This window comes from Heloderma suspectum, chromosome 7 (assembly GCF_057233095.1).
Source record: "Heloderma suspectum isolate Gila_16-S chromosome 7, 16-S_ref, whole genome shotgun sequence".
NCBI lineage: Eukaryota > Metazoa > Chordata > Lepidosauria > Squamata > Helodermatidae > Heloderma > Heloderma suspectum.
In genome coordinates, this window is record NC_139464.1 from 50,277,609 (window position 1) to 50,304,882 (window position 27,274).

Consider the following 27,274-nt stretch of genomic DNA (forward strand, 5'->3'; position numbering starts at 1 on the left):
AGATGAGAAAGTTTTCTTCTTCCTTGTTTGTATGAATGAAATAAATGTTGTAGTGTTATATAAAACTACATTTAAGTTGCATAAATATGCAACACTGAACAAAAACCCTAGCTATAATGCTTGCCAAAATAAAAAGGTCATATGATGTGAACAGAAGATGATTGGTCTTTGGTAAAAGAGGAAGGATGTTCTGGAGTGGGAAAGCAGTCACCATGGAAGCTTATCTCTCCATACGTTGTTCAAACTTAGCTCCTGGAGGATGTGGCAAGCTACATGTTGCATGCATTTATCTTGCAAACGTGCATCTGGTACCCCATAGTTTGGGGAGAAAAGTGGTCAGCAGTAGTCAAGCACCTCTTCGCCCTCCTAAAATGACTTTGTCTTGCTGTGGGGATTAAATACTTTGGTACAGAATGTGCCATTTGTCTGTAAGAGCCAAGCTATGTGTTATGTAAATAAAGTGCTTAGCATGCCTGTTTCCTAACAAAAGCAGCAACAAGAACCCATGATCTGGATCAGGGGTAGGATCCAATAGTGCCCTAATGCTAGCAACCAGCACTGCCAGTCCCAGTGTGCACGTGGCCCCTTCCAGAAACTTGCATTTCCACTCATTTGGGGGCTTGTCTCCGGAAGCACTATGTCATTGCTTCCGGTGGTAACAGCTGTGTGCGTGCCGCCCCCAGCAGGGCCAGCCACACATGACCAGCAGTGCTGACTGCAAGCAATAGGGCACCGTTGGATCCTGCCTCATGACCTCAGCATGAGGAGGTTTAACCCTTTTCTTCAGTAGCCTTTCTCCTGAAGCTGCTATTTGCTCCCGAAAACCACTTCCCTGATTATGCTAGTTGTGTCCAAGGCACTTGGTGAGTGAATACCAGCTTCAGATAGAGTTTTGACCAGGAAAATGGTGTGGGGAGAATGAGTTAGACCTGCCCCTCCCCCCACTGGCTATGCCATCCTGAACTGGCGCTCCTGTGGCTGCTTTTTCTTAAGAAAGGAGTGTGCTCAGTCCGAAATATACTATTCAAATGTGCATCTAAAATAGCTGGTAGTTTGGCCCTAAGACGATGCTCTGTCCTGTGCTTACTGTAATGGAACTTGGGGGAGTGATGGGCCGTTTTAATTTCCCTCATGTTTTCCTTTTCCTTAAATTTGAATACATTAACTTTTTCTTTTTCTTTTATAGGGTGCATTTGTAGGTCTCATTTGTGGATTTACTGCTTCCCTTTGGGTTGGAATTGGAGCTCAGATTTACCAGCCGCTTCCCCATACTGCCATGCCATTAAATCTTTCAACTATAGGCTGTAACATAACCAGCCCAGGCATAGAAGCCTACTGGACATCAGAGCCGCCAGTATTAACAACTCCCTTGACAAGCCAGGCTACTGAGAGGTACATAGCAAATCTAACAAATATTAGCTTACATTTGTCACATTTAAGGTGGTTGGAATGCAGGCCTAGAAAAATCTTCAATCTGTTCTTTGCTGACAAATGTTACAACGCCTAGTCGCATCTGAGTAAAAAATCCCTCAAATTAGTAGACACTTTTCTGTTCACAACATTGGGAGATGGGTGGAGACTTTGTTTTGTGGATCAAGAGAGCAGAGAAAACACTGGATATTTAATTATTTCCAGTCTATTGCTATTGCCATTGTTTCATATATATAAATGTTAAAGGTATCCTATTGTTTTGCCAAAGGCAAAAAGGTTCTTATTTTGGATTCAGGAGCAATAAGCACACCAGTAGGTAAGAGTCAAAAAGTTTATTAAGTAGCAGGCAGAAGACTACAAATGAACATGTGTGGTCTCAAAACAAAGCTAAGCAAGATCTCACCCTCCGTTCTGCTATTGGGAGCCCCAGGTAACGACAACGGAGAGACTCCAGTTGGCCAACACACAGCACCTCCACAGTCCTGGTCTGCATTGAAGCTCAACTTGATTGCCATTGGGGAGGGACTTATATACCCCAAATCCTTTGTGTCTACGTGCCACTGTCTGCCACCTCCTTAATCAATCACACCTGTGTTGGTGGTCTGATTCTTAGTCTCATGATGTTTATGCATTCTCCCATGAGATAAGCTAAGGCAGGTGGACGACAGCCAGGGAAATCTTCCCGTATCCCAAGGTCGTATCATCCTGATTCTAACTTTGAGAAACCTTAGAAAAAACATGTTCTCAGGCCAAGGAACCTGGAAAACAAGGGTCAGGCCAAGAAGCCTAAGAGGCCTAATTCTAAGGCCTCGTGGCAAGTTTGGTCATGTAAGGAGCAGTTGCAGCATGTCTCACCTATCTCGTTGAGATTACAAAGGTCTTCCAGTATTTCCTCTACACCTATATAGATAGAAACATATGCTTACATTCACAAGCAAGGTGTCAAAGAAGCATAAACCTCAGGTATTAAGAGTTACATACTGACCGGGTTCACATGACACAGCTGGCCCCACAATGAGCCATTGCACATGCCAGATGTGTGCGGTCACCATTTTGAATATGCAACCTCCAATCGGGGCGATCGGGGGTTGTTGCATGCCACGTGAACCCAGTCATTGTGAGTTATTCTGGGGTTAAACAACCCTCACATCACCCTAGATTAGTAGTAGAGTTATGCGAGGGTTGTTTAACCCTTGAATAACCACGATGACTCGGTTTGTATGAAACTCCACAACCCTTGATTGCCCTGATTGGGGGTTGCATATTTAAAATGGCAGCTGCACATGCTGCAGCTCATCATGGATTAAATAACCCATGATGAGCCAGCTGTATCGTGTGAACTGGCCCACTGTGTTGTCTATATGGCAGAGAAATGCAACTGTTCTAGAGACTGGAAGTCAATTATTTGGCAGGGTTATTTTGAATCGGCATATGCAATGTATCCTTCCTACCATAGACTACTACCATGTCTCCCTGCACTTCAGCTCTGTATGCTATAGAACTGTCTGCAGAAATGGGTTGCTGGAAGTCAGTGTCTCTTGTCACTGTGTAATTCGCAGATAGGGAACCTGTGGCCCTCAAGCTGTTGGTGGACTCCAACTCCCATCAGCCCCAGAGAACATGGCCAACAACAGACAGCATGGCCACAGTTTCCCTGTCTCTGGGGTAATCTCTCTTTCAGTCTTCAGTAGAAGGAAGAAGAAACTGAGTAGCAGCAACTAACTTAGCACAGAGATTTGAGGATGGGCTCTTTAGCAGAAATCTGTACTTTCAGAATTGTTGGGAAAGGGCAGCAGTAGCCATAGGTAAAAGAATCAGGTTAAGCCTAAGAACCATTTGAGGGCTCTCTCTTATACTAACACAGGGGCTGTTGTTTCTATTGGTAGTGTTGCTCTTGCTTTGAAACATGTAATGTAATGTGAACGAACATTTAAAGATGGAGGTGATACTCATAAAGAATGGCCATTATATGGTGCTTCTGTATGCCATTCTGATCAGTTTAAGGTCCTGAGTAAGCAGCGGACCTGACACTGCTTCCTTGAGAGGCAGGTCGGAGCGCCTTTTTCCATTTTGGGCTCATCAGATGGCATTTTCTGGTGGTCAGACTTTGCAACGTTGATACATCATTCTATAACTTACTGGCACGGTTATTGCACCGTGCACTGCATGGGGCTGCCCTTGAACATGCTGCTGCTGCATGCCTTCTGACAGGTGCGACAATATTTTATCTGTTCTGTGCCAGCTTACTGGTTGCCAGTTTTCTTCTGGGCCCAAATAAAAATGCTGGTTTTAATCTTTAAAGTCTTGAATGGCATGGGACCCTCATACTTCAAGGACAATCTTTCCCCATCTGAGCCCATGCTGCTGTTACAGTTAAGGATGTACGAAAGTCACTTACCTTTCGCGGATTATGTTGATGGTGGGGGGGGAGGCGTTCCGTCTCTCCCCCCGGAATCCTCAACGGGGGGGGAGGCGATCCATTCCTCCCCCCCGGAATCCTCCGCAGCTGGCTGTGCTCCGCGGCAGCTCCGCGGAGCAGCCGGCCAGGCCAGAGCCGTCCACAGCCGGATTTCCGGCCGTGGAGGGCTCTGGGGAAAAAAAACAAAAAAAAAATGCATACGCAAATGGCGGCGGCTACAGCCGCCGTCATTTGCATTCCTTATTTTTGCCGTCTTAATCTACGTAAATATTTACATAGACTAAGACAGCAAAAATAAGGGGAACGCAAATAGCGTAGCGGACGCTATTTGCATTCCCATTATTTTCGCTGTCTTAGTCTACGTAAATATTTACGTAGACTAAGACGGCCCAAAATAAGGAATGCAAATGGCGGCGGCTGTAGCTGCCGCCATTTGCATACACCTTCTTTTTTTTTTACCCAGTCGTTTTAGGCTACGTAACGTTTTACGTAGCCTAAAACGTCTGGGTAAAAACAAAACAAAAAAACTGCAAATGGCGGCGGCGGCAGCCAGTCGGAAGACCAGCCGCCGCCGCCCGGAAGATCCGCCCCAGGTAAGTCTCGTCCCGGGGGGATCCATGGGAGGGCAGGGAGGGTGGCAGGCCGTTCCACCACAGATTTCGGGGGGCTGAATGCACTGGCATTCGGCCTCACCGAGATCCGTGGCGGAATTCTCTGCCATCCCTAGTTACAGTCAAGGCAACAGGCTTTATTGTCTCTGTCACCTTTATGGCAGATATGGACTCAGACAGCCCAGAACAGAGCTTTTACAGTGACAATTCTGAAGCTGTGGAGCCTCCTCTGAGTAAAGGTTAGGCAGCTACTGCTATTCTTTCTTTTCCAAAAGGCTGCAAGACCTATTTTTAGGCTATGTTTTGACTGCAATCTTTCTGTGGCTGTTTGTTTTTGATTGTTGGGCATTGTTGATGGTGTTTTTGCTTTATGTACATTTTTATTATTGTTTGTAAATAATTTTTTTTCTCATCTAAATAAGATGAGAAATAAATGTTAGTTTCCAGTGTAAGATTTTCTAGGCATTCCATGGAAAAGTAGCAAATAAATTATGTTTTCTCCTCTAGACCAATCCTTGCAGATTATTGGTATTCCTTATCCTACCTGTACTTCAGCACACTTGGAACCCTGGTGACAATGGCTGTGGGAATAGTTGTCAGCCTTTTGACAGGTATTTATTCTTGGATTAGGATTTTATTGAAGTATAGATTCATTTCCGGAAGAAACTGAATGCACATACCTCTGCTATATTGCTATATACATATCTGGCAGTATCTGTATTTGAAGTGTTATAATGTTTTTTGTCCTAACTTTCTGTTTGTAAATAGTGTTCTCTTTCTTGGCTTCTCCATAAAATTAATTAATTCTTTTAACTTGAAAGCTAAGATAGTATTGTTGGAGTACATGGATTTGCTTCATATTTTATAATAAGAGTTAGTTCCTTCAAAAACAAAGGAAAAGAAAAAGAAATTTGGCATGTAGTAATGCCACCATTCTACAGGTATTCGGCTACAAACAGAGTTCCTGGTTCATCAAGCTTTGCATTCATGTTAAACAATTCAGAGTCACTGTTAAAACAGACATGAATTTCATTTTGTTTTTCACTGTAATTTTTACATCTGAAACCCAGACTTTTGCAAATTCAAATAATGTTGAGAAATTACAAGATTAATTCAGAACGTGTCTAAAATAACCTCAATGTCATAGCTGTTCTTATGGATATCATAGATGACACACACCTTGAGTTTTTCTGCACAAGCATTTATGTGCTCGTCATTCCACACCCACAGTTGTTTACAGGTTCTTTAGATGATATGGTGACCCTCCAGTTTCACTTCTGTTTGTAAACAGCACTTTCAGGGAGTTATTTTTAGAGCAGAAGAAATGGGCTACTACTTCAGAAAGCGAAAGAAAACGCTATTTCCACTTGTGTATTTGCACTATTCTGCTATACCACAGTGCCACCTATACGTTATGTAGTGGAAAAGCAGGAAATGTTCCTCATGTACTGCTCAGATCTCAGTTCTCATGACGAAACCAAAAGTAGATGCAGTGGATTAACAGCCTTGTGTAGAAAAGCCCCTTAATTACATCAACACTGGATTATAGCAACAGACTCTGCAGGGGTTACTTGAAGAACATCCAAAACCTAAGCTGGTTCAGAAGTAAGCTGAGAGATGTCTGACAGGAGCTCATTATTTGGAGCATATGACTCCACCACTGTACCTTCATATGCTTCTGATTAAGAGCTTTTCTACATGATGCTGTTAATTGGCTATTAATTCCCTGTATCTACTTTTGGTTTCATGGTAGAATTGAGATCTCAGCACTACATGAAGAGTGTTTCCTTCCTTGCTTTTCTGCTGCGTAACCTCTAAGTGGCACTGTAGTATAGCAGAAGAGCACAAATACACAAGTGAAAAAAGCATTTTCTTTTGCTTTTACAATTAAATAGCACATTTCCCCGGCTCTAAAAAACTCACTGAAACTGCTCTTTAGACACAAATGTGAAACTGGAGCATCACGATGTCTAAAAAACCCATAAACAACCATGAGTAGGGAATGACAACCGCACAATAAATGCCTTGTATAGAAAAACCCTAATTTCCTGCCATAATTTAAAGTGCTTGTTTTTATTGTGGTACCACCTGCTACCACAAGAGCTTGCTTGGTCTTTTAGATCATTCGGGGAGTCTCAGTGTCATCTGAAGTTCAATTGGGGGTGGGGGTGGAATACACAACATGGCTTCTTTCTTGCCCCATCTAGGCTTTGAAATGCCCCATCCTGGAAGATCCATTTGGTTCCCTTACTGATGATATGTTGTTCTAAAATGAAGCGCTTTCTGTTCCAGTTGACATTTGACCTGCTGTTTTGATTTTGTGCCTGACTCTTTGTCAGGTACAAAATTTATTATCCAGTCTTGTGTTCATTTGTTTTTTAAACCTTTTGAATTGCTGTTTTTATTGATGTGAACCAACTTGGATGCGTCTAACTGAAGGAGAAAGGAAGGATATATAGGTTTCCAAAAATAAAGCTCACAGTGCTGGAATGGTTCCATGCGATCCTTTGTTTATCCAATCTGATGGGCAGGGTAGCTTCTTGCATTGCCCTTGACTCATGAAGGGAACAATCCTATGTATGTTTAGACAGCAAAATGTCCTACAACTCCCAGGATGGCTGGCCGGGGAATGCTGTGAGTTGGACCTTTTTTTTTTTTGTCTAAACATGCATAGGATTGGCCCCACACTCTGCACTAGGAAGAGCAGCATTGAGTGGGGGAAACAGAGCATTCCCGGGTACAGGCTGGGGTGGGGAGGTTGGAAGTGCTGGTACGACACATCCTATGTGTTGTCCGGCCACCTCTCCCTGTGCTCCAAGGTCCCATGGCTAGACAGCTGAAATTGGCTGTCTAGCTGCGAAAGCAGAGTGGCAGAAGCAGGGAGGACCACTCCTCACCACTCCTCCTGCCATGCACTAGATAGGTGGTTGCGAAGAACTGTTCCTCTGGCCTTTTTAACAAATTCCCAAACATGAAACATTTGTAATTGTGTTCTTTGGATATGCTTTAACTAACCAAATAGATGCTTTTCAGGAGGATTACGGCAGAAAGTGGATCAGAAATTCATGCTCAACAAAGAGGATTTTCTGTCTAACTTTTCATTTTTGAAACCTAAGCAAGTACGTATAGTTTTGTAATTTATTCTTATTTGATTCCTTCTGGGAAGTAGGAGATGTAACTTTACTAGAATGTGCATTTCATTCAAGCATTTTTCTAAAAAAATAGTTTCATTATTGCCCTGTTGAAGTGAAGCCTTTGATTTAACTCATCCCTTCAACTCATCTCTGTAATACCATCTCTCTCTTCGATATTATCAGAATGAAATTTGGTATGTATTTAGCAGGGAACTACAAGTTATTGCTATGCTTGATAGCCAAGCGTTAGTTTCTACTAGCCCACTGTGAAGGCTAATCCCCCCATGATAGTGCAACAGATTATATGAATTTATCAAATTTATGAATTTATATATTGTCAGATGAAGTTATGTAACCTGGCTTTAGGTAGGTTGATTTACTTTTAACCTGGTTTCATTCTACAGCTTTTGACAGAGTTCCATCCTTTCATATTTTTCAGTTGGGGGTTCCTCCCACTCACACAAATATATGCATTTTACAAAAGTTAAAATATTACTTAACTTTTAGATTGCTGGTTACTGTTACAACCATAACATATGGGTAAAATACGGAATTTTGCCAGTTAAAATGCTTATTTTAATTTTCTCTCAGAAATATTCCAAAAATGAAAGAAGAAACACCAGTTTTTCAGGAGTCCTGTGACACTTTAGAGCAGGGTCCAGAACCTTAGACCCAGGGCCAAATCTAGCCCTCTGGGGGTCTCAATCTGGCCCTCCAGGAGTCCCCAGAAGGCTACACGTCTTCCCCTCACCCCAAAGCCTTTCCCCCAACCATCAATCATTTGGTGGTTTCCTGAATTTTGTGTAGCTTTTTCCCCATTCTAAAGATTGAAATACCTCTCCTAAGATGTAGCTACTGGCAGCCTTAAGCTCTGACTGCCAGTAACTACATTTTTGGCCCCGACCCTTTGCCTTTGGACCCAACCACCACTGGTGTGCAGCTCCAAAGAGTTTCCCTGAAATAGAATTTGGCCCTTGGGCTGAGAAAGGTTCTGCACCCCTACTTTAAAGACCAAAGACTGCAATCCTAACGCACACATACCATTGTTGATGACAGGGGGTGGGGGGTGTTAGGATGTAGCAAAAATGGTCCTCTGCCAGCTTCTGCTTGGTGAGAGAAGCTCTGCTGGTGGAGTGCCCAGGAGGGTGGAAAGCCACTGCCAGTACTTCTCCCACCAGTGTTAGCAGGCAGAAAGCCCCCCAAAATGGCATTTCATGGGCTCAAAGGTGAGATACCAGTGGCTTTGGATCAGCTGCATTCAAAGCCCCACAGATTTTCCTGAGTGGGTCTCTCAGCTACCCTCAGTTAGACTTACTTTTGAGTAGACATGTATAGGCTTGCACTATAAACTCTTCTGTGGCATTCGTTTTCATTAGGACTGGATGAAAGTATTTCAGCCCATCCTTTTCTGTTACATTTGGTAGGGTAGGGGGCAAAAACCTTCCTGAAATTGTGGGGAGCATGAATATTCATGAGTGTGGGAATAATATTTGGGTGCAGGTTACTTACAGTGACAAGTTGGTCCTAGGGCTTCACCTCCCCTGCCCTTGTTTAAACTTTGAAAAAACTGAGCTCCCACTCCAAGCAGCCACTCTGTTTACAAAGCTACCACTCAAAGCAGGGGCTTTACTTTTTTTAAGGTTTAAAAAAAAGGGGGCAGAGCCCTCTGCCCACCTTGCCATTGTCAAGTGCCCCCACCTGAAAGTCCCTGGAATTCCGTCTTCCTTTTTAGGTGGATGAGGCTCTGGTGAAGGAGCTAGGACAATGTCCTGCCCTAGTTTTCATAGGCTAGACTGAGTGTGCTTCTCAGGTGCAGTTTTTTCCAGGCTGAATCACTGAAATTCTCCACTCGTGGGGTTTGGAATTTTTCCTTTGAAGTTTGAACACCAGCTCAACCACTTCACCTGTTTTAGCAAGGGAGGGAAATACACACAACATTTATTGTAACATTACGTTTCACTAGTTTAGCATTGAAGAAGACTGTGTTCTTTTTGTTTATTTATGCACCAGAAATTTGATAGCAAATAAATAATTTAATTGTAATTCAGAATGGCCATTCACTTAGATGGCTTTAAAAGGGGAATAAACAAATCCATGGAGGACAGGCCTACCAATGGTTATTAGTCATGCTGGCTATCTAGAATAAGGGTGGGGAAACTGGTTTCTATCAGGGGCCACATTCCCTCATGGGTAATCTGTCAGGGGCTGCATGCTGGTGGTGGGCAAGGCCAAAGCCAGTAATTGGCAGAGCCAGATCCAAAAGTAAACCATTTGTTGGGGAACAACACTGGGAAGGGACTATTGCTCTCAATCCCAGTTTGACGTCTTAGAGGTACCTGCTTGGCCACTGAGGAAAGCAGGATGCTGGACTAGACCTTTTGGTCTAATCCAGCACAGTTCTTCTTATGTTCAGAGAATACTACTAAATTCCACTGAAAATAATGGATCTTAAAATACAGCTAAGGCGCAATCCTATGCATGTTTAGACAGAAAAAAGTCCTACAACTCCTAGCATTATCTAGTCAATATGGCTGGCTGGGCAATGCTGGGAATTGTAGGACTTTTTCGGTCTAAACATGCATAGGATTGTGTCCTTAGGCACTTAATGCCCTTATACTGAACATGCTGGTCACAACCTAGATCCATGTGAGTACAGGGCTTCCCATTACATAAGAAGGGAAATAAGCACAGACATTTAGCAACATAGGAAGCTGCCTTATACAGAGTTAGACCATTGGTCCATCTAGGCGACTATTGTTGACACTGACTGGCAGCAGCTCTCCAGGGTTTCAGGCAGGAGTCTTTCCTGCCATACCTGGAGATGTTGGGGACTGAACCTGGGACCTTCTGCATGCAAAGCAGGTGCTCTACCAAAAAGCAAGCCTCTCCCAGCTGTAAAACACAGAGATTTATTTGATAATTACACAGTGCCTTTTGATAGGTACTCCCACTGAAGCTGTGTTCTGGTCCCTATTCCCAGTAAATGTGCAAGTGTTTAGCAAACATGCACTGCCCTGTTTGGCTATTAAACAGAGTCATTGTAGTGTTTGTTTTTATATAGTGCTATCAGCATGGATGGTACTTTATATCTCTACACCAGCCTAAAATCCTGCATGTAAAACAGGCTTCCTGCTTCCATTTTAAATGCAGGATCACAACGACTCCCTTTTCCACCACTTCCTTCCCCCCCCCATCCCCCCTCATTCTCCCCATATCTGAGTCTTCCATTATCTTTTATTGACGCCGCTTTCCCTCTTTTCACGGAGGGAACTCAAGCGGAATTCAATGGGGCAATTTGATAGCTCATTATCTGCGATCTATTTAAAAATGGAACAAAGGGCATTTAGTGCAGGAGATGCCTTGCAGGGTCACAGCATCATGTAAAGAGCCCACTAACTTCCATGAAGGAACAATATCAATCACAGGATAAAAGGTCCGTGAGAAAAAAGGCAGAGTGTAAGAGGATAGGTTCCTGCCCAGAGGAGCTTACAATCTAAAATTCAGCACAGGGGAAATGACAGAGAGAGGAGAGAGAAATGGAGGCAAGGGTAAGCAGGGAAATAATATTGTTTCAGTTACACATGCCTTGGCTTAGTTACAGGCTGAGTTACAATAAGGCATGGGAACAAGAGGGTTGAACCAAAGACTTTATTGAAAAAGTGGGTTTTAAGGAGGCATTGGAAGGAAGCAGAAAAGGTGGCAGCATCCAGGCATACTGGGTATGGGATGTGTGCACTTGGACAGGGATTTGGGTATTTCTGTAAACCTTCAGGTTCCTTGAAGCCTCCTGATACCTCTCTCTTGTGCATGGATGGTACCATTTTAGATTCACTGTCAGATAGAGTTCACTATTATTATATAGGATTGCGGGACTCCTTGGAAGATCCCAACCCCTCAGAGCTTACCCCCCCTTACATCAGAGGACAGGGCTTAGAACCACTTTGTCCTTGCAAATTCAACATCAGGGAGAGTTGATTACTATCTGTCCCTCTCTCCTCCCTTCTATGAATCAACTACCCCTCCCAAGACTCTTTCTTCTTATCTGATATTTTCATTGCTGCATCTCCTTCCTTGGACTATCTCTCCATGCTGTATACATACCCTCCTCCTCTCTCCTTTCATCAGCATTCTCTACTGCTTATAAAGCAAAAGTGGTCCTTCCTGATCATCACTTGTCTCTGCTTTCTCATCCACATCTCATGCAGTCCACCTGGGCTTAATTCCAGCCAATGGGGAGTGGAGAGCCAAATTGCCTCATGGCCTCTCCCAGACTCACCACAAGGATGATGAAGTGCACAGAAAAGGAGACCAAAACTCACTTCTCTTACACCTTACCTTGTCATGCTCTACTGTTTTCAGCCCTCTCCCTGAACCCAGCACTGATACTGGAAGTGGGCCAGGTTGGGGGTGGGGGGACAGCTGAAAGCATCCCAGCACAGTCAGGCAAAGCAAGGGGATGTTTAGAGCCCCTTCCTTACATGCTGCATTTGATATTAAAAGTAGACTCTGAGTCCCAACCCTGCTGTATAGCCAAACAAGGCACAACATGTTTGTTAAACTCATACACATCTAATTTGGATCTTAGTGAGAGAGAGAGAGAGAGAGAGAGAGGCAGTTGGGATAGAAAAATGGATCAATATCAGAGTTTGCTGATATTTGCTAGGTGCTTCAAGATGGAGGGCTCCTCGTGCTACCAACCAAAAGGCATTATTTAGTGATTCTATCTTATCCTCCTTAATTGATTTTTTCTAGTAAGAAAAAAAAAGATAGAACAAGTGGTGGGAAAACACAGGAGGGCTAGACATTGAAAATCACATTGTCTGGACCTCCTATAAAATTCCATGAATGAGACAGGGCAATTGCAGAATAAAAGCCTCATCTGGAAGCACTCTAGGTAGTCTGAGTGCATCATGATCAAAGAAGCGTTAAGATAACTTCAGATAGGAAAGCAAAGGGGGAAAAACAACAACTGTAGAAGTGAAAAGACTTTAAAGTGGTAAAATAACAATACAAACAGGTTTCAATAACTCAAATTCAGATGACTATTTCTTGCAGTGATGTGGAGTGCTGAGATATGGGGAGAAAATGGCCAAATATGCGAGTCATTGTAACTTCAGAACAGTTAGAAACATACCTGATCCAAAAATAATCTTGTAACAATCTTTGAAATATTAATTTGAATTGACATATTAATAGCTATGACAATAAATAGTTAAAGAGTATGACTAGAACCACATGTTATGACCAATATGTGAGTCAAAGCTCCTCCACCACCACTGTTTTAGTAATGCGAAATGCGTGATGTGACTTCTTCACATTGAAAGTTTTTCTGTCACTGCTCCATTTCATTAGCTGCAACCTGAAACATGAAGACCCACAATGTGATTGTCATATCACATGTTTTGCATTACTAACTGCCACTGGAGGAAAGAAAAGGAGGAGGTATGGGGCTGCAGCTTTAGGCAGCAGCCATGCATCGGCTGAAACATATAGTTCGTATGTGAGGAGGGAACTGGGAAAGTGAGTGGCAGCTGTTCTTTCTCATGCCTCTGCAACTGGGTTGGCTATAACCTAAATCAATAAAGCAACTTCCTTTTAAAAAAACAGGGAAAATATATTTGTATAGCTGCATCTGAAATGTATATAATTTACTCAAGGAGTAAAGATTATATAATAAATATGTAGTTGAAATTAATTCAGACCAGTTCTTTTTGTTCACTGTCTCTGCAATAGGATGATGGGCTTCTTTCTGGTTTAGGTCTGACCATTTAAAAATACGATTTGGTATAAATACAAAGCATATTATATTGACATCCAACTCTTACATGGGGCTCCAGAGTCCATCAGGCTCAAATCTGCTAAATTTCAACAACGTTGCAGCATCAGGTGTTCCCAGACCATTCCAGGAGTCCAAATATGTATATTCTTAAAGAAACAGTTGTGGCAGGGTTGCACAGAAATATCTTTGTGAAAGTAGTCTTTTATAAATCTAAAATGGCACTTAGGACCAGAACATTATATAAGGGACCAAAACGTTTTGCTGAAGAATGATCTGTAACATAATCCCTAGGGATTGTCAAACCAGTTAAATGAGCTATGGTAGCACCTGTTCTTGTGTAATACTTTCTGTTGCAAATACATCAACTATATTTTTAACTCTTATCTAATCCCAAGATATAGGAGTGCACGAAAGCCACTTACCTGGTCTCGCAGCTTTTTGCGGTGGGGGGGAGGCGCTTCGCTGCTCTCCCCCCGAAGTTCAGGCCGGGGGGGAGGCTTCCCGCCTCGCCCGGCCGAAATTCAGGCCGGGGGGGAGGCTTCCCGCCTTGCCCGGCCGAAATTCAGGCCGGGGGGGAGGCGCCTCGCCTCGCCTGGCCGTGAAATAAAAAGTAAAAACAAAACAAAACAATGCCCCCGTGATAGGCTACGTGACGATTAACGTAGCCTATCACGGCTAGATCTGCAAAGTCAGCCGTGATAGGCTACGTAAATCGTCACGTAGCCTATCACGGGTGACTTTAAAAAAAAAAAGCGCGTACGCAAATGGCGGCCCCCATAGGGAGCCGCCATTCGCATTCCTTATTTGGTCGCTGTAGTCTACGTAAATCTTTACGTAGACTACGGCGAAAATAAGGGCAACGCAAATAGCGTTGCCCTTATTTTCGCCGTAGTCTACGTAATCTTTACGTAGACTACAGCGACCAAATAAGGAACGTGAATGGCGGCTCCCTGTGGGGGCCGCCATTAGCCGTACGCGCTTTTTTTTTTTTTTAAGTCACCCGTGATAGGCTACGTGACGATTTACGTAGCCTATCACGGCTGACTTTGCAAATCTAGTCATGATAGGCTACGTTAATCGTCACGTAGCCTATCACAGGAGCGTTTTTTTTTTTTTTACTTTTATTGGGATGGCGGCAGCGGCAGCCGGTCAAAAGACCGGCTGCCGCCCCCGCCCCTGACAAAGACCCGATGAACCGCCGCCGGGACCCGCCGCCGGGAGGGACATTCGGGAAAAGTAAGTCCCGTCCCGGGGGGGTGCGGGGGGCGGGGGGGTGCAGAGAATTTCTCCCTGAAACTTGTTCGGGGGGCCGAACACGTTGGCGCTCGGCCCCCCGAAGTTTCGGGGAGAAATTCTCCGCCATCCCTACCAAAATAGAATTTTAAACACTGAGAAAGAGCCCTCCCTAGTGGTCACATACCTTAATAATAGAATCCCTGAGGTAGCTTGATGAAAGATTTTATTCACAAATGGTCTTCTGCATTTATACTATTGGTACCATTTCTTCTGCTAGTCTGAAGCAATAGATATTTATTATATTTGTAGACCACCTTTCAGCCATAATGGATCCTAAGGAGGCATACAATAAAAAACAAATTAAAACATAATTAATATAATTCAAATCTAAAAATTAAAACCAGTAGGCAAAAAGCTTAACCATCTCCCAGTAATAGCTGGGCAATCGACAAATACTTGAAATAAATCAGTGAGAAAATAAGAATAAGCAAAACATGGAACAGCAGCAATACTTTAAAATGGTCTCCAAAAACACAATATAAAAGGTAAATTTTCACTCCCCTCTTAAATGACAGGAGAGACTGTACCTGCTCTCCAAGGAGATGCAGTTCCATACCAGAAAACACGCCTGCATTGCTGATGACAGTCTAGAATTCATTATGGTAACAACCAGGGTTTAATTTCCAGAACTTAGAGCACAATCCTATTGATTGCCACCTCAGCACTAGGAAGCTCCTGAACTCTGAGGCTTCAGAGTTTCCTCTGCCTTGCTGGGCTGAAGCCAGGCAATGTTTGCCTCCCCATCCTCAGATGTCCTCTATTTTCATTAGATGGGTTTTTCAGCCTGTTTAGCAAGGGCATGTTGGAAGGGGAGGAAAGGAGACTGGAGGAGGCTCAGGACAACTTGTATCCTGGCTTCTCTGGTCTCCTCCCCTCCCCACCTACTGGAACACCCCCTTTTCTGAGCCTCCAAGGTTGCTTTTCTGACTTTGGAGAAGCTGGTGCAATTCTTTCCAGGCTAGCTGTGAGGGGGAGGGGACTGAGGTCATCCCTCCGACTCTCTCTTCTGGAGGGGTTTTATGAGCCATCCTATTGTCCCTGGGATGCTCTCCCAGGGACCACAGGATTGGTGTCTTAATACCTGGTGAGGAGGGTCTCATATAGAAGTCACCCCTTGAAATACTCAGGATCCAGATGATTACCACGGTGTAAAAGTTGAGACCTACACCTTGAATTTACCATGGTAACTGAATGTCAGTTAAGAGATTACATTATATTTTTACGTTGGTTTATACCTGGCAGCAGCTGAGCAAGTGAATTCTGAACCAGTGAAGAATCTGTAATCTTCAAGGGCAACCTTGATGCTCTGACTTGGATTCCTGCATTGAGCAGGGGGTTGGACTCGATGGCCTTGTAGGCCCCTTCCAACCCTTCTATTCTATTCTATTCTATTCTATTCTATTCTATTCTATTCTATTCTATTCTATTCTATTCTAACCCCATTTAAGCATATTACAGTAGTAATGTATTTTAGAAGTCATCAAAGGATGAATGGCAATGGCCAGATGCTTGTCTTTCACTAGTGGTTGCAGCTGATGTATCAAAGGTGATAAAAAGCACCCTGGGCCACAGCTGCTACTTGATCATCCAAGGGCAATGCTGAGTCCAGGAGCATTCTGGACTCATGAAACCTGATCCCTAAGAGGGAGTGTAAAAACATGATCCCAAAGAGTGAGCGTGAACCCAAAAAGATCCCATAAAGATCATGTATTTCCCTAGCCTGGTGTCCCATCATCAAAATGAGTGTTACACCATCAAAATCTCTATTTTGTTTAGGACTGAATGTGGTTTCCCTGTGTGCATCTCATAGCTTATAGTTGTAATGTGTTGTATGTGGTTCTTCCTTTGAAGACTGTTTGAAAACTGTAGTTGGTTCAGAATACAGCTGCAGATTACTAACTGTGACTGGTCATTCTGAACAAATAAAAAACTTCACCAGCTACCAGTCTCTTTTTGAGTGCAACAAAATGCTGTTGCTTACTTTTAAAGCCTTAAGTGGTTAGCCCTAAGTGGTTTAGGTCCCAGGTACCTGGACTGCTTGCTTCTATGTCAACACTGCCTTTGTGGAACTCATTCCCCAGATACATTTGCCTGATGCCATCATTTTCCACATCTTGCAAAGTCACTTCAATGTTTTTGCAGGCCTTCTAGGGCGCAATCCTATGCAGATAGGTGGCTACCTCCAAACACGGAAGCGACTGCCTATCCAATGCAGGGCAGGAGACGCACAGAGGGGATCGTTCCCCCTGCGCTTCTCCTGCCTTGCATTTTTGGCTAGACAGCCAATTGCAGCTGTCTAGCCGCAGGAGGGCAGAGTGGGGGAGGAGGCTGCTGAACGACACATTGGATGTGTCGTACAGGCATTTCTGCCCTCGCTGCCCCGGAACGCCCTCCAGGAATGCCCCATTTTGGCCGCTTTGCACTCCTCTTGCGAGCGTGGAGCACAGGGCTGTTCCGCGCTGCCTCTGGGGCAGCGCAGAAGTGGGAGGAGGTCAGTTCCTGAAAAACCAGATATCCTCTGGCTGTTTAGCTGCTGACTTGAGGCCATAGGATTGCTCTATGTATTGTTATTTTAATGTGTTGTCATTTATTCTATTTTATTGGTATATGCTATCATGTTTTTATAAACTGCACTGTGAGTATTGCTGAAGGGTAGAATATAAATATTTTAAGCAAATTAAAAAAACACAAACATCTCATTATAAAAAATTATTTTTTTCCAGGAAGAAAAAGTCAAAGTTTTAACCTGGAAGCCATTTAGAATGACAGATGAAGGAACTGACAATCCAGCTTTCAATCATATTGAAATGAATTTCACAGACAGTAAAGAAAAAGCCAATGGTGTTCATATATGAAAATCTTCTTGGATTCTGTGTTTATGTTGGCAGCTACTTCAGGTTTATGCTTGTGAAGAAAGGATAAAATTTAGCTCGCGTTCCCAGAATAGTAATTATTCCCTTGAAAAATCTGGGCAAGTCATACCACGACATCATAGCTGAGAGGTTGGACAATATGTAACTGGAAGAATACAAATAATGAGAAATTTAACATTGTGCATTTCAGGACACATGGGAAGCAAATTTTGAAAATTAAAATATAAATCCCAGTGGTGGTGCAATGAGAACTAAGTTATATTTGATCATTTTATTGACTTCAGGCTACCACCCTACGCACACTTGGAAGGAAGCCCAAATAATTTAGTGGGCCTTACTTTTGAGTAAATATGGATAGGTTTGCACTGCATATTTTCCAATAGTCATGGTTCCTCACATACCTGTATGATTTTCCAGTGAATTATTTCTATTTCCCACAGGTAAAAGTGATGAAAGGCGAGGCCCCTGTCACACGTTACTCATGTGGAGGGACAAAGCATGTTGTGAGAGACTGGGGGACCATGCCTCTAATCCCACCCCCAATGATGCACAGCTCCTCCCTCCTCCATGTTAGTTGGAGAAGTCTATGTGCCTACACGCAGACAGGGCGATCAGGGGTCCAGGGTTGCATTCTGTGTTGAAGTCTGTGTGTTGAAGTCTGTGTATGTAGACTTCCTTGCTTCAGAGGTCTGTGCTAATATGCAAATGGCAGGGCCAGGAGACAGTCCTACAGCCCCTTTGCTTTGCCCCTTCACATGAGTAACATGTGAAGGGGGCTTGTGAGAGATGTCCCTATGTGAAATTATTGTTCAGTAGAAAATGCTTTTAAGAGTGCGATACTATGCATGTTTGTGTTCAGTGGGGTTATTTCTTTGTAAGCATATTTGGGATTGCAGTCTTAATCACAAGAATGTTTAGCCCATGGAAAGGGATTTCTTCTCAGTTGACTACTGTATGGTTTAGGATCCACAGTTACACAATCATATTTCCCACTTTCCCCCCAAAAATTAAGTCTTGCAAAACTCAATTTTGTAGTCAAAGTAAAACATGCATATACATACTTGATAATGTTATGTAAAAAACGGAGTATGTTTTGCAAAGACTGTAGTGCAGTTCATTTTGGGGGGGAGGGGTGGCCATTGGTCAATACAAAACATAGAACAGAATACCAAAAAAAAATCAGGCAGTAAACAAATAAATATATACAAAAGAACTCAGTACAGTTCAATCCAGTGCCAAGTGATACTCAGTTGCAAATTTTGTAATAGAAACTATAATATGTGAAATTAAAATATTTTTCATGTTACTTTGCAGCTTTAGACCCTGTACAAGAAATTCCCTTGTTGCTCTTAGCCAGGAGAAACTCATTTATGTTAGTTGGGCCAGTGTTTATAATCTTGGAGGAGTTGCTGTATAAATTATCCCAGACATTTTCCTAAATAACATAGTGGAATACTTTGTGGGGAAAGTTTTCAACTCTCCTTACAGTGGTGTAGACGGAAAGGGGCTTTGCAATATCATCCATCACCTATAATGTCCAAGGGCATTTGCTGGAATTTTACTAAGCTTAATTTAGACAGATGTAGCAAGCAATTACCCCATGGTACTGATTTGATATAAGGCAATAAAGATAAATCTCGTTGTACAAAAATATTTCTGAAGTGCTGTCGAAACTCCAGTTTAGCTGCTAATTGCTTCCTTCCAATGATGTAATTCCTGGAAAAGTCATATGATTCAATCATGATTGATTTTGCGGCGACAGGTGCTTGGACTAGCTGAAACAAATTGAAACAGTTCATTACATTTTCCATTTTATTTGAAGCTTGTGATGATTGGTCACAATCCAGTATGAAGACTTGGGTTTCCTTGCTCAGCCATGAAGCTCACTGGGCGACTCTGGTGCACTTACTCTCAGTCTAACCTTACCTACCCTATAGAGTTATTGTAAAGGAAAGCATGGGATACCCACGTATGCAACCCTGAGCAATTTGCAGTAAGGATAAAATAAAAACGTAATTTAAATAAATGTTAGACATGCTTATGTTCACTGATTGCAATGTGCGTCTAACTTTGTGTTGGATTGCAGCCAAGGTTTATCCTGTTAAATATGTTCATTTCTTTTTGAATACAGAGAATCTAATAACTTATTAAAGCATCTGTAAATAAAATTGTTGTGAAGCATTCTGTATTTGAAATAATGATCCAACATTGTATTTAAAATGTAAATCCAAAAGTTATTTTTCTTGAAAGTGTTTTCAGGCTAAATAGCCTTCTGCCTTTTATTATAGATCTTTGGACCAAGAAAATGTTATGTAGAATTGTGTGAATTCAAACTCGAAACAGACAATATAGATATTTTAAGAAGTTGGTTCTTTAAATCAATAACAAAAATAAATTCATTTCCTTAAGTCTATGGTTTCACAATGGGAATAAAGGAGTGAGCCTGCCCAGAATACCTGGAATCAGAGGCAGACAAAAATGGGATTTGAGGGCTCCACTTACTGACCAGGCAGAATAATTTTTTGGGAGAAATGTGCTTTGATATTGGAATATCAGCTTTACCGGAAAACGGTCTAGCTCCACGTTTCACAGCAACGGCAGCTATTGCGAGGGAAAGGGCATATAGTGAAACCAAACACAAACTACAACCCGCACGGGAAAGGCAGTATGTTAAGGGTGTTAAGGAGGGGAAAGGCTCTTAGGCCCAATTGTGGGGAGCGGGATGAAGAACGGTTGGAAGCGTGACAAAAGAACAAGGCGACGAACAGCTAAGGGCGCTGAGGGCCAAAGAGAAGGTCGAGCTGCGTCAGAGTGCGTAGAACGCGCGGCAGGGGCCAGCAGCAAAGCAGCAAAGCGCGCAAGCCTTGAATAACGGATGGTGGGAGCGGGGAAGAAGTCGCGTGCCGGTGCGCTGCCGGAAGGGGCCTTTCGAAATCCCGGGGCCTGGGGCGGTTGGCCGCGCGTGCGTCTTTACGGGCGCTCGACGAAGAGGGAGAGGGGAAAGAGAGCTTAGGCCCGGGATGGGCCGAGATAGGTAGGGCCGGGGGTTCTGCGAGGCTCGCCAACCTGGGTAACCGGAGGTTTGGCTGAGGAGAGCAGAGCCACGGTCAAGAGGGCGACGCGTGAGGTGAGGCCCACACAGGCAGGCGCTGTGGGCTAGCGGGGTTACGCGACCCCGGTGGCACTTTTGCCCGGGTAGCGAGAGCTCCAGCTTGTTTCTCCAGCTCATTCTGCCTACTTGCTGCCTTCGGCTGGAGCCTGAGCATCATGTCGTCGGCTTCCGCTACCGCCTCACCCCTTCATGACCCCGACATACTCGCCGAACGCTTCTCCGCCGTGGACTACATAGTCTTCACGACCATGCTGTTGTTTTCTGCGAGTATCGGCATTTTCTACGCTTTTAGAGGCGTCCACAAAAGTCACAATGACTACGTGATGGCCGGCCGCAGCCTAACTTGTGGGCCCGTGTCGTTGTCCCTCACAGCCAGCTTCATGTCGGCGGTGACAGTGTTGGGAACTCCGGCCGAAATCTACCGCTTTGGGCTCTCCTTCAGTCTCTTTGCTTTCGCATATGTCTTCGTGGTGGTGATTAGCGCTGAAGTATTCCTACCTGTCTACTACCGACTGGGGATCACCAGCACCTATGAGGTAGGGAGGGACGTTACCTTGGCCTCTTAGTATGTCCTGGGGTTGAAGACTACGGATCACTTCCAGCAGCCCGGTGCTTTGCAAGATCCACTGCCATATTTTATTGTACTTACATCTTTAAAATGTTTCTAGGCTGCTTTCAGGGCAGGAACCCTCCCAAGGTGGTTTACCACAATAAAAGCCCATATAATAACCAATACAAGGAATAACAGCAAAAAATAATAAAAAACCAAACACCATCAATAAAACGTGGACTAGGCAGTACTAAAAACCTGCAACACAATTGCAGCTACAAACCAGAACAGTCCAATAGAACATAATTGGATGGCCAGAATAAATAAATCTTCAGGACCTTCCTAAAAGCCTGTATTAATGGGGCCTGAAGGAACTCCAGTCACAACCCATTCCAGAAGTGTGGGACTACTGCAGAAAAGGCCCTCTCTCTGTACTTGCCCACCTAACTGCCCTCAAAGATGGGCAAGTGAGAAGGCCCTCTGTTGCGGAACTTAAAATGCTGATATGGGTGAAGATGGACATTCAAGTAATTTGGCCCCCATTTTTTTCCATACTAAAACCACCCTTGGGCTTGGAAAGACCTGCTTTTAAATCAAGCTTACATTCAAACTAATGTTGGTCTTATGTTCAGATTACACGCTGAGGAAATACAAAAACAGTTTAAGGCTTTAAGAGCCCTGCATTCTTTTTTCCAACAGTGGCTAGCCAGAGGCTTTCAGGAAACCCACAATCAGGGCATGAAGGCAGGAACTCTCCCGTGTTGTTTGTCCCCAGCATCTGATATTCAGAGCTACACTGCACAAATAACTTTGATAAATCTTTTCTCCACTGCCGATCCATCTTTAAAGCCAACTAAATTAGAAGCCATTGCCGCATCTTGTGACAGTTAATCCCATAAATTAACAACAATGCTAAGTAATAAGACTGCAATCCTATGCACACTTGCTCAGTGAGGGGCTTGCATTCATAAGGTGGAGCTGTTTTTTTTTTAACTCCATGGAACTTACTACGCTGTAAAAGTATAATCTTTTTATATCAATTTAACTGGATGGCTTCTCCCAAGGAAGTTTGATGCGGTGCTCGGAATAGTTCTTACAGAACTACAATTTCCAGGATTCCTTGGGGAAAGGGCAAGTTTGTTAACCCAGTCAAAGTCTGCAATGCGGATGCATTTATTTATAACCATTTATTTCCTCCAGTTGTCTTTGTTATTTTTCCATACTATTTTCCTATGCCAGAAACAGTCATTTTCTTTATCCACTCATGACTTAAGCCACTTCTCAGTCCTTCTACAAGTCCCTCTTTAAAACCTCCTTCACTGGCACAGCCATTCTTCTAGAACCACCATAGCATCACCATATCTGTGCTTCAGCATATTTTAACTATTTTTAATCACTTTGGCACCTAACCAAGAAAGCTTGTGTAAAGAAACAAGTAGACTCAGGACCGCCCCCCCTCCCCAGTTTGTTGGAGGAGCCCATGCAATTTAAATAGGTGTCAAACTGGCTTTGAATCTGTAATATGGAAATGTCCATCAGTTCACTCTTCCTTGGCTCATCTGCACTTCCTCTTCTCCCCATTCACTTCAATTTTATTTATAAAATTATTTGTGTGTCACCTTTCTGCCATGAAAGGCTCCCAAAGCAACATATAATTTAAAACATTAAAACAAATCATATCAAAGAACAAGAGAGAAAATCTTTAAAAAATCAGAGAGCAGAATTAATCACATTGAAAATCCTTCAAAAGCCGAGCAGAACAAAAAAGTTTTAACAGCCCTTCTAAAACTAAACAAAGATCGAAGCAGTCTAACCCCCTTAGGGAAGAGTTCCACAACTGGGATGCTACCACAGGAAAGGCCCTGCGTGTTCCCACCAACCAAGCCTCTCTTGTGATGAGGTATACAGCAGGGCCTGTAAATGGTAAACTATGGGCAGGTTTATACAGGAGGAAGTGGTCTTTCAGATATCCTGTCTTGAATCTATGTAAGGCTTTAATTGCATCTTGAACTGGGCCCAGAAACAAATTGGAAGCAAGTGCAATTGGTACAGGACTGGTGTAATATGGTAAACAAAGAGCACATCAGAAAGTAATCTGGCCACTGCATTTTTCACTAGCTGCAGTTTCTGAACACTCTTCAAGTGCAGCCCCATGTAGAGTGCATTGTAGTAATCTAAATGGGAGGTGATTAAAATATGGATCACTGTGGCCGTATCTGGCTTCTACAGGAAGAGGTGCAACTGGTGTGTCAACCAAAGCTATGCAAAGGCAGTTTTGGCCACAGCAGCCACCTGACCTTCCAGGAGCAATGCTGGGTCTAGAGGCACCCCCAAACTGTGAATCTGATCCTTCAGAGGGAGCAGAACCCCATCCAGATCAGAACAGACTTTTCCCCCATCCCAGATTAGCTTAATTACTGACTACAGGTATCTCCATCTTGTCTGAATTGAGCCTCATTTGTTAGCCCACATCCATCCAATCCATCGAGACAACAGTTCAAGACATCAACAACCTCCTAGTCATCAGTTGAAAAAGACATTGAGAGAGAGCTGGGTATCATAAGCATGGTGATGAGACCCAGCACCAAAACTCCAAATAACCTCCCCCAGAGCAACTTCAAGTACATGTTAAAAACCATAGGGGGCAAAATAGAGACCTGAGGGACCCCAGACCAATGGTCAAGGGCCAAGCAATAGTTCCTCAGCACCATCTTCTGGGAGCATTATGCCAGAGGACTGAAACCACTGTGAAACAGTGCCCTCTAGTCCCATACTGGCTAAATACCTCAGAAGGGGACTGGACAATGGTATAAAATGCTGCTGAGAGATCCAGCAGCTTTTGTCTTGTTTATTTTATATTATAAATCCTTGGATATGAAGACATTTTCCAGATGATTTCTGTATAGCAGTATAGAAAAAAAATGTTAGCACTGTTATGTGTGAAGAGTTAGCAAATGGTGAATTTTACTTCATATATGAAGATGGGTCCCAATGCATATGCACCTAGTCGAATCCCCTGCTAGATTCTGTAGCAGTCAGTGGAGGATCTGTGATGCAGAATACAGCTACAGCATTCCTGACAGATGGCTGTCCAGATTTTGCTTAAATACCTACAGTGAAGGTGAGCCAACAACCTACCAAAGCAGACTGTTCCACTGTTGAACATGACAGGAAGTTTATCCTAACATTTAACCAAAAACTGCTGCCCTGCAATTTCTACTAGTTGGTTCTAGTTCTGCTCTCTGCAAGTCTTCTCTCTGCAAGTCTAGAGAACAAGTCTACTCCATCTTGTGTGTGACAGCCCTTCAGATATTTGCAGATGCTGTCATGTCTCCCCTTAATCTTCCCTTCTCCGGGCTAAACATACTCAACTCTTTCAACGATTCCTCATAGACTTAGTTTTCAGACCCCTCACAATCTAGTTGCCCTACCCTGGATGTATTCCAGTTTGTCAATGTCTTTCTTAAAATGTGTCCAGAACAGGACACAGTACTCCAAATATGGTCTGACCAGTGCACAATAGTGTGAATCTGTTACTTCCTATGATCTGGACAGTAGGCTTTCTTTAATACAGCCTAAGGTTGAATTAGCTTTTTAAGCAGATACATTGCTCTGTTGGCTTATTTGTTAAAAAAAAAAATTACACATGTAGGTAAGACCTCATGTGTTAAGGGCAACATTCTTTTCAACTGGTGTTGGACTTCTGTTCTTCTTCGAACAGCTTTTGATGAAAAAAACCCAGTTATTTGTAGGAAAAGCTTATTATGGTTAAATCTCTGATTTTAGGCTTCTCAGCCTTATTCAGTAAGGAATATAAAATGTAGTTCTGTAGAATTACTGATGGTCAAATATAAGAGATGTAACTAACGTTAGAACACTGATTACTAGTTATTCCCGCGTTCATTTATTACATTTATATCCCACTCTTTCTCCAAAGAGCTCTGGGTACCGTACAATTTTCTCTCCATTCCCCTTTATTCTCACAAGAACCCTGTGAGGTAGATTAGGCTGTGTGAGCTTTATGGCTTAGCAGGGATTTCAACCCATGTTATGCCAGTCCTAGTCCAACACTTTCACCATTATCCACTGGTGCCTTTCTGTGATGGTTGGGGATGATGGAAGTTGTAGTCAGACACATCTGGAGGGTACCTGGTTGGGGAAGGTTGCACATGCTGGCTTTAAACTGACCTTGCAAGACAGACACTAACAGAAAGTGATTTTACTGTTTGGAGCTCTTGTCCTAAAGATACAACATTGTCAGTTTTTACTCAGGATTCTCTTATGATGATGGCGGGGGATGGAAAACCCTAACTATTGCTACTGCCTACACTCCCTCATATTTCTCATATAGCAGTACACCAGCTTCTTCACCTAAAAAAATGCCTCAGAGGAACATGGCTGCTCCATTCTTATTTCAGGTAACAGCAAACCCAAGCGTTCTAGGGCCATATTAGATACAGTGGGGGTCTCCCACTTGGACCCCCCCCAGTTAGCACCTCCAAATGGCTGCTTTGAAGACTGGGGAAATGGTGCTCTGGGAGAGGATGTTTAACCTCCCCCAATCTAAATTTCATCCACTACCCAGAGCTGCTATTTGCTATAATAGAGGAAAAATCAGGTACTGCATCTGTAGCTGTTTCCTGGTAGTGCATGGGAAACTTGGGAAACCTATGCATGCGAAACCTATGTATGCTGTTTTCAGTTCCATGATAGAAGAAAAGTATAAATATAATCAATAATAGTAGTAGTAGCAACAACGTTGTTTTCAGAAGTGGGGGAAACATTGGCAAAACCATGAGTAACTTATGCCAGGAGTACTGTGAGGACATCGCGGAAGTAAATATGAGAGATGTAACCACCACTTCTGAAAAAGAAATGTGTGGACTTCCTCTTTATATATCATTTTCCTGATCAAATTAGCACCTCCTCCCCCTGCTCCGCTGCATTAAGTTTTAAAAAGCTGGAACATCAATAATTGATCTTCTGGCGTAACATGTAATTTGGGTATCAGTAACTCTGCACAAAGTTGCCCTCATGCAGTCCAATGCTGGGGATGTTTACTCAGAAGTAAGTCCTAGTGAATTCACTAGAATTTACTCCCAAGTATGTATACATATGATTGCAGCCGTAAGCAATATTTTCTATTTTTTAATGTGTCATTACTATTTCTGTGTATTAGGTGTGTGTATACACGTGCGCACACGTTTTATTTCTAAAAGTGATTTTTTTCTTTTGCAGTACTTGGAGCTTCGATATAATAGACATATGCGTTTGCTTGGAACAGTGATGTTTATGACTCTGACGGCAAGTAAAGCAGAAAATGCTATTGATTATCTTTAATCTTCTGTGTTATTTAATGTGTTGTAAATTGCAGTTGTATCATAATGTTTGTTTATAAAATATTTAATATAAATTCCATGACTGCCAATTGACTTTAGTGGTGGTCAGTGAACCATCAGAATACCATATTTGAATACTGTTTGACATCACATCTTGTCAAACTCAGGGTAGATAGCCTTAAATCACATTATAACAAATACAGTAGTATGGATAATATAAACCCCAATATTAATACATAGATATGATGGATGGCCTACTTGTTTATTGTAGGTGTACTCATGTCCCTTTCTGCTAAGGAGTAAGATGTGAAAGGATGAAGTCTATGAAATGGCTTAGAGCAACAGTGCCAGTCGCTGAATCCTAGAAGGCTTGACCAGGGCTTTAAGTAGTTCAGGGATGGGATTCCTATTTCTTCAAATGCTTTTCTTAAAAAAAGAAGCAGCTCAGTACCACTACCAATACCATGCCTCAGATTGCCTGAGTAGGATTCTCTCCTTCAGGTTCTAGACTGTGGTGGTGCTTAGTTTTATTATTTTTTACATTTTTAAATATATTCCACCTTCAGCTATCTGGCAGCCCTCAGAGCGGTTACATAGGTGCAACTTCTCAATTTGTTTTAGTTCTGCCTGAAGGAGAGCCAATGAAGTTTAAAATCTAACTAATTCTTACCACAATAAATTTATCTAAGAATAATTGCCATTCCATATTTAAATCTGGATAAACTGGCAT

At 42.9% G+C, this 27,274-nt stretch overlaps 2 protein-coding genes across 4 annotated transcripts in view; both read left to right on the top strand.

Moving 5' to 3' along the window:
- Positions 1 to 19,949, top strand: part of LOC146339760 (sodium-coupled monocarboxylate transporter 1-like) — a 62,903-nt gene extending 42,954 nt beyond the window's left edge. Inside the window, exons 12-15 of the mRNA XM_084810149.1 lie at positions 1,187 to 1,392; positions 4,969 to 5,072; positions 7,495 to 7,580; positions 17,394 to 19,949. Coding sequence (XP_084666275.1) covers positions 1,187 to 1,392; positions 4,969 to 5,072; positions 7,495 to 7,580; positions 17,394 to 17,525 — 528 coding nt within the window. The 3' untranslated portion in view covers positions 17,526 to 19,949. The remainder of the gene's footprint in view (positions 1 to 1,186; positions 1,393 to 4,968; positions 5,073 to 7,494; positions 7,581 to 17,393) is intronic.
- A 218-nt stretch (positions 19,950 to 20,167) lies between these two features.
- Positions 20,168 to 27,274, top strand: part of LOC146339761 (sodium-coupled monocarboxylate transporter 1-like) — a 45,874-nt gene continuing 38,767 nt past the window's right edge. Inside the window, exons 1-3 of one of the 3 annotated variants that reach the window (XM_084810152.1) lie at positions 20,168 to 20,354; positions 21,028 to 21,191; positions 26,444 to 26,509. In XM_084810152.1, coding sequence (XP_084666278.1) covers positions 21,036 to 21,191; positions 26,444 to 26,509 — 222 coding nt within the window. In that variant the 5' untranslated portion in view covers positions 20,168 to 20,354; positions 21,028 to 21,035. Of the gene's footprint in view, positions 20,355 to 20,515; positions 21,192 to 26,443; positions 26,510 to 27,274 lie in introns of those variants that run through there. The other 2 variants (XM_084810150.1, XM_084810153.1) reach the window with 2 other exon arrangements.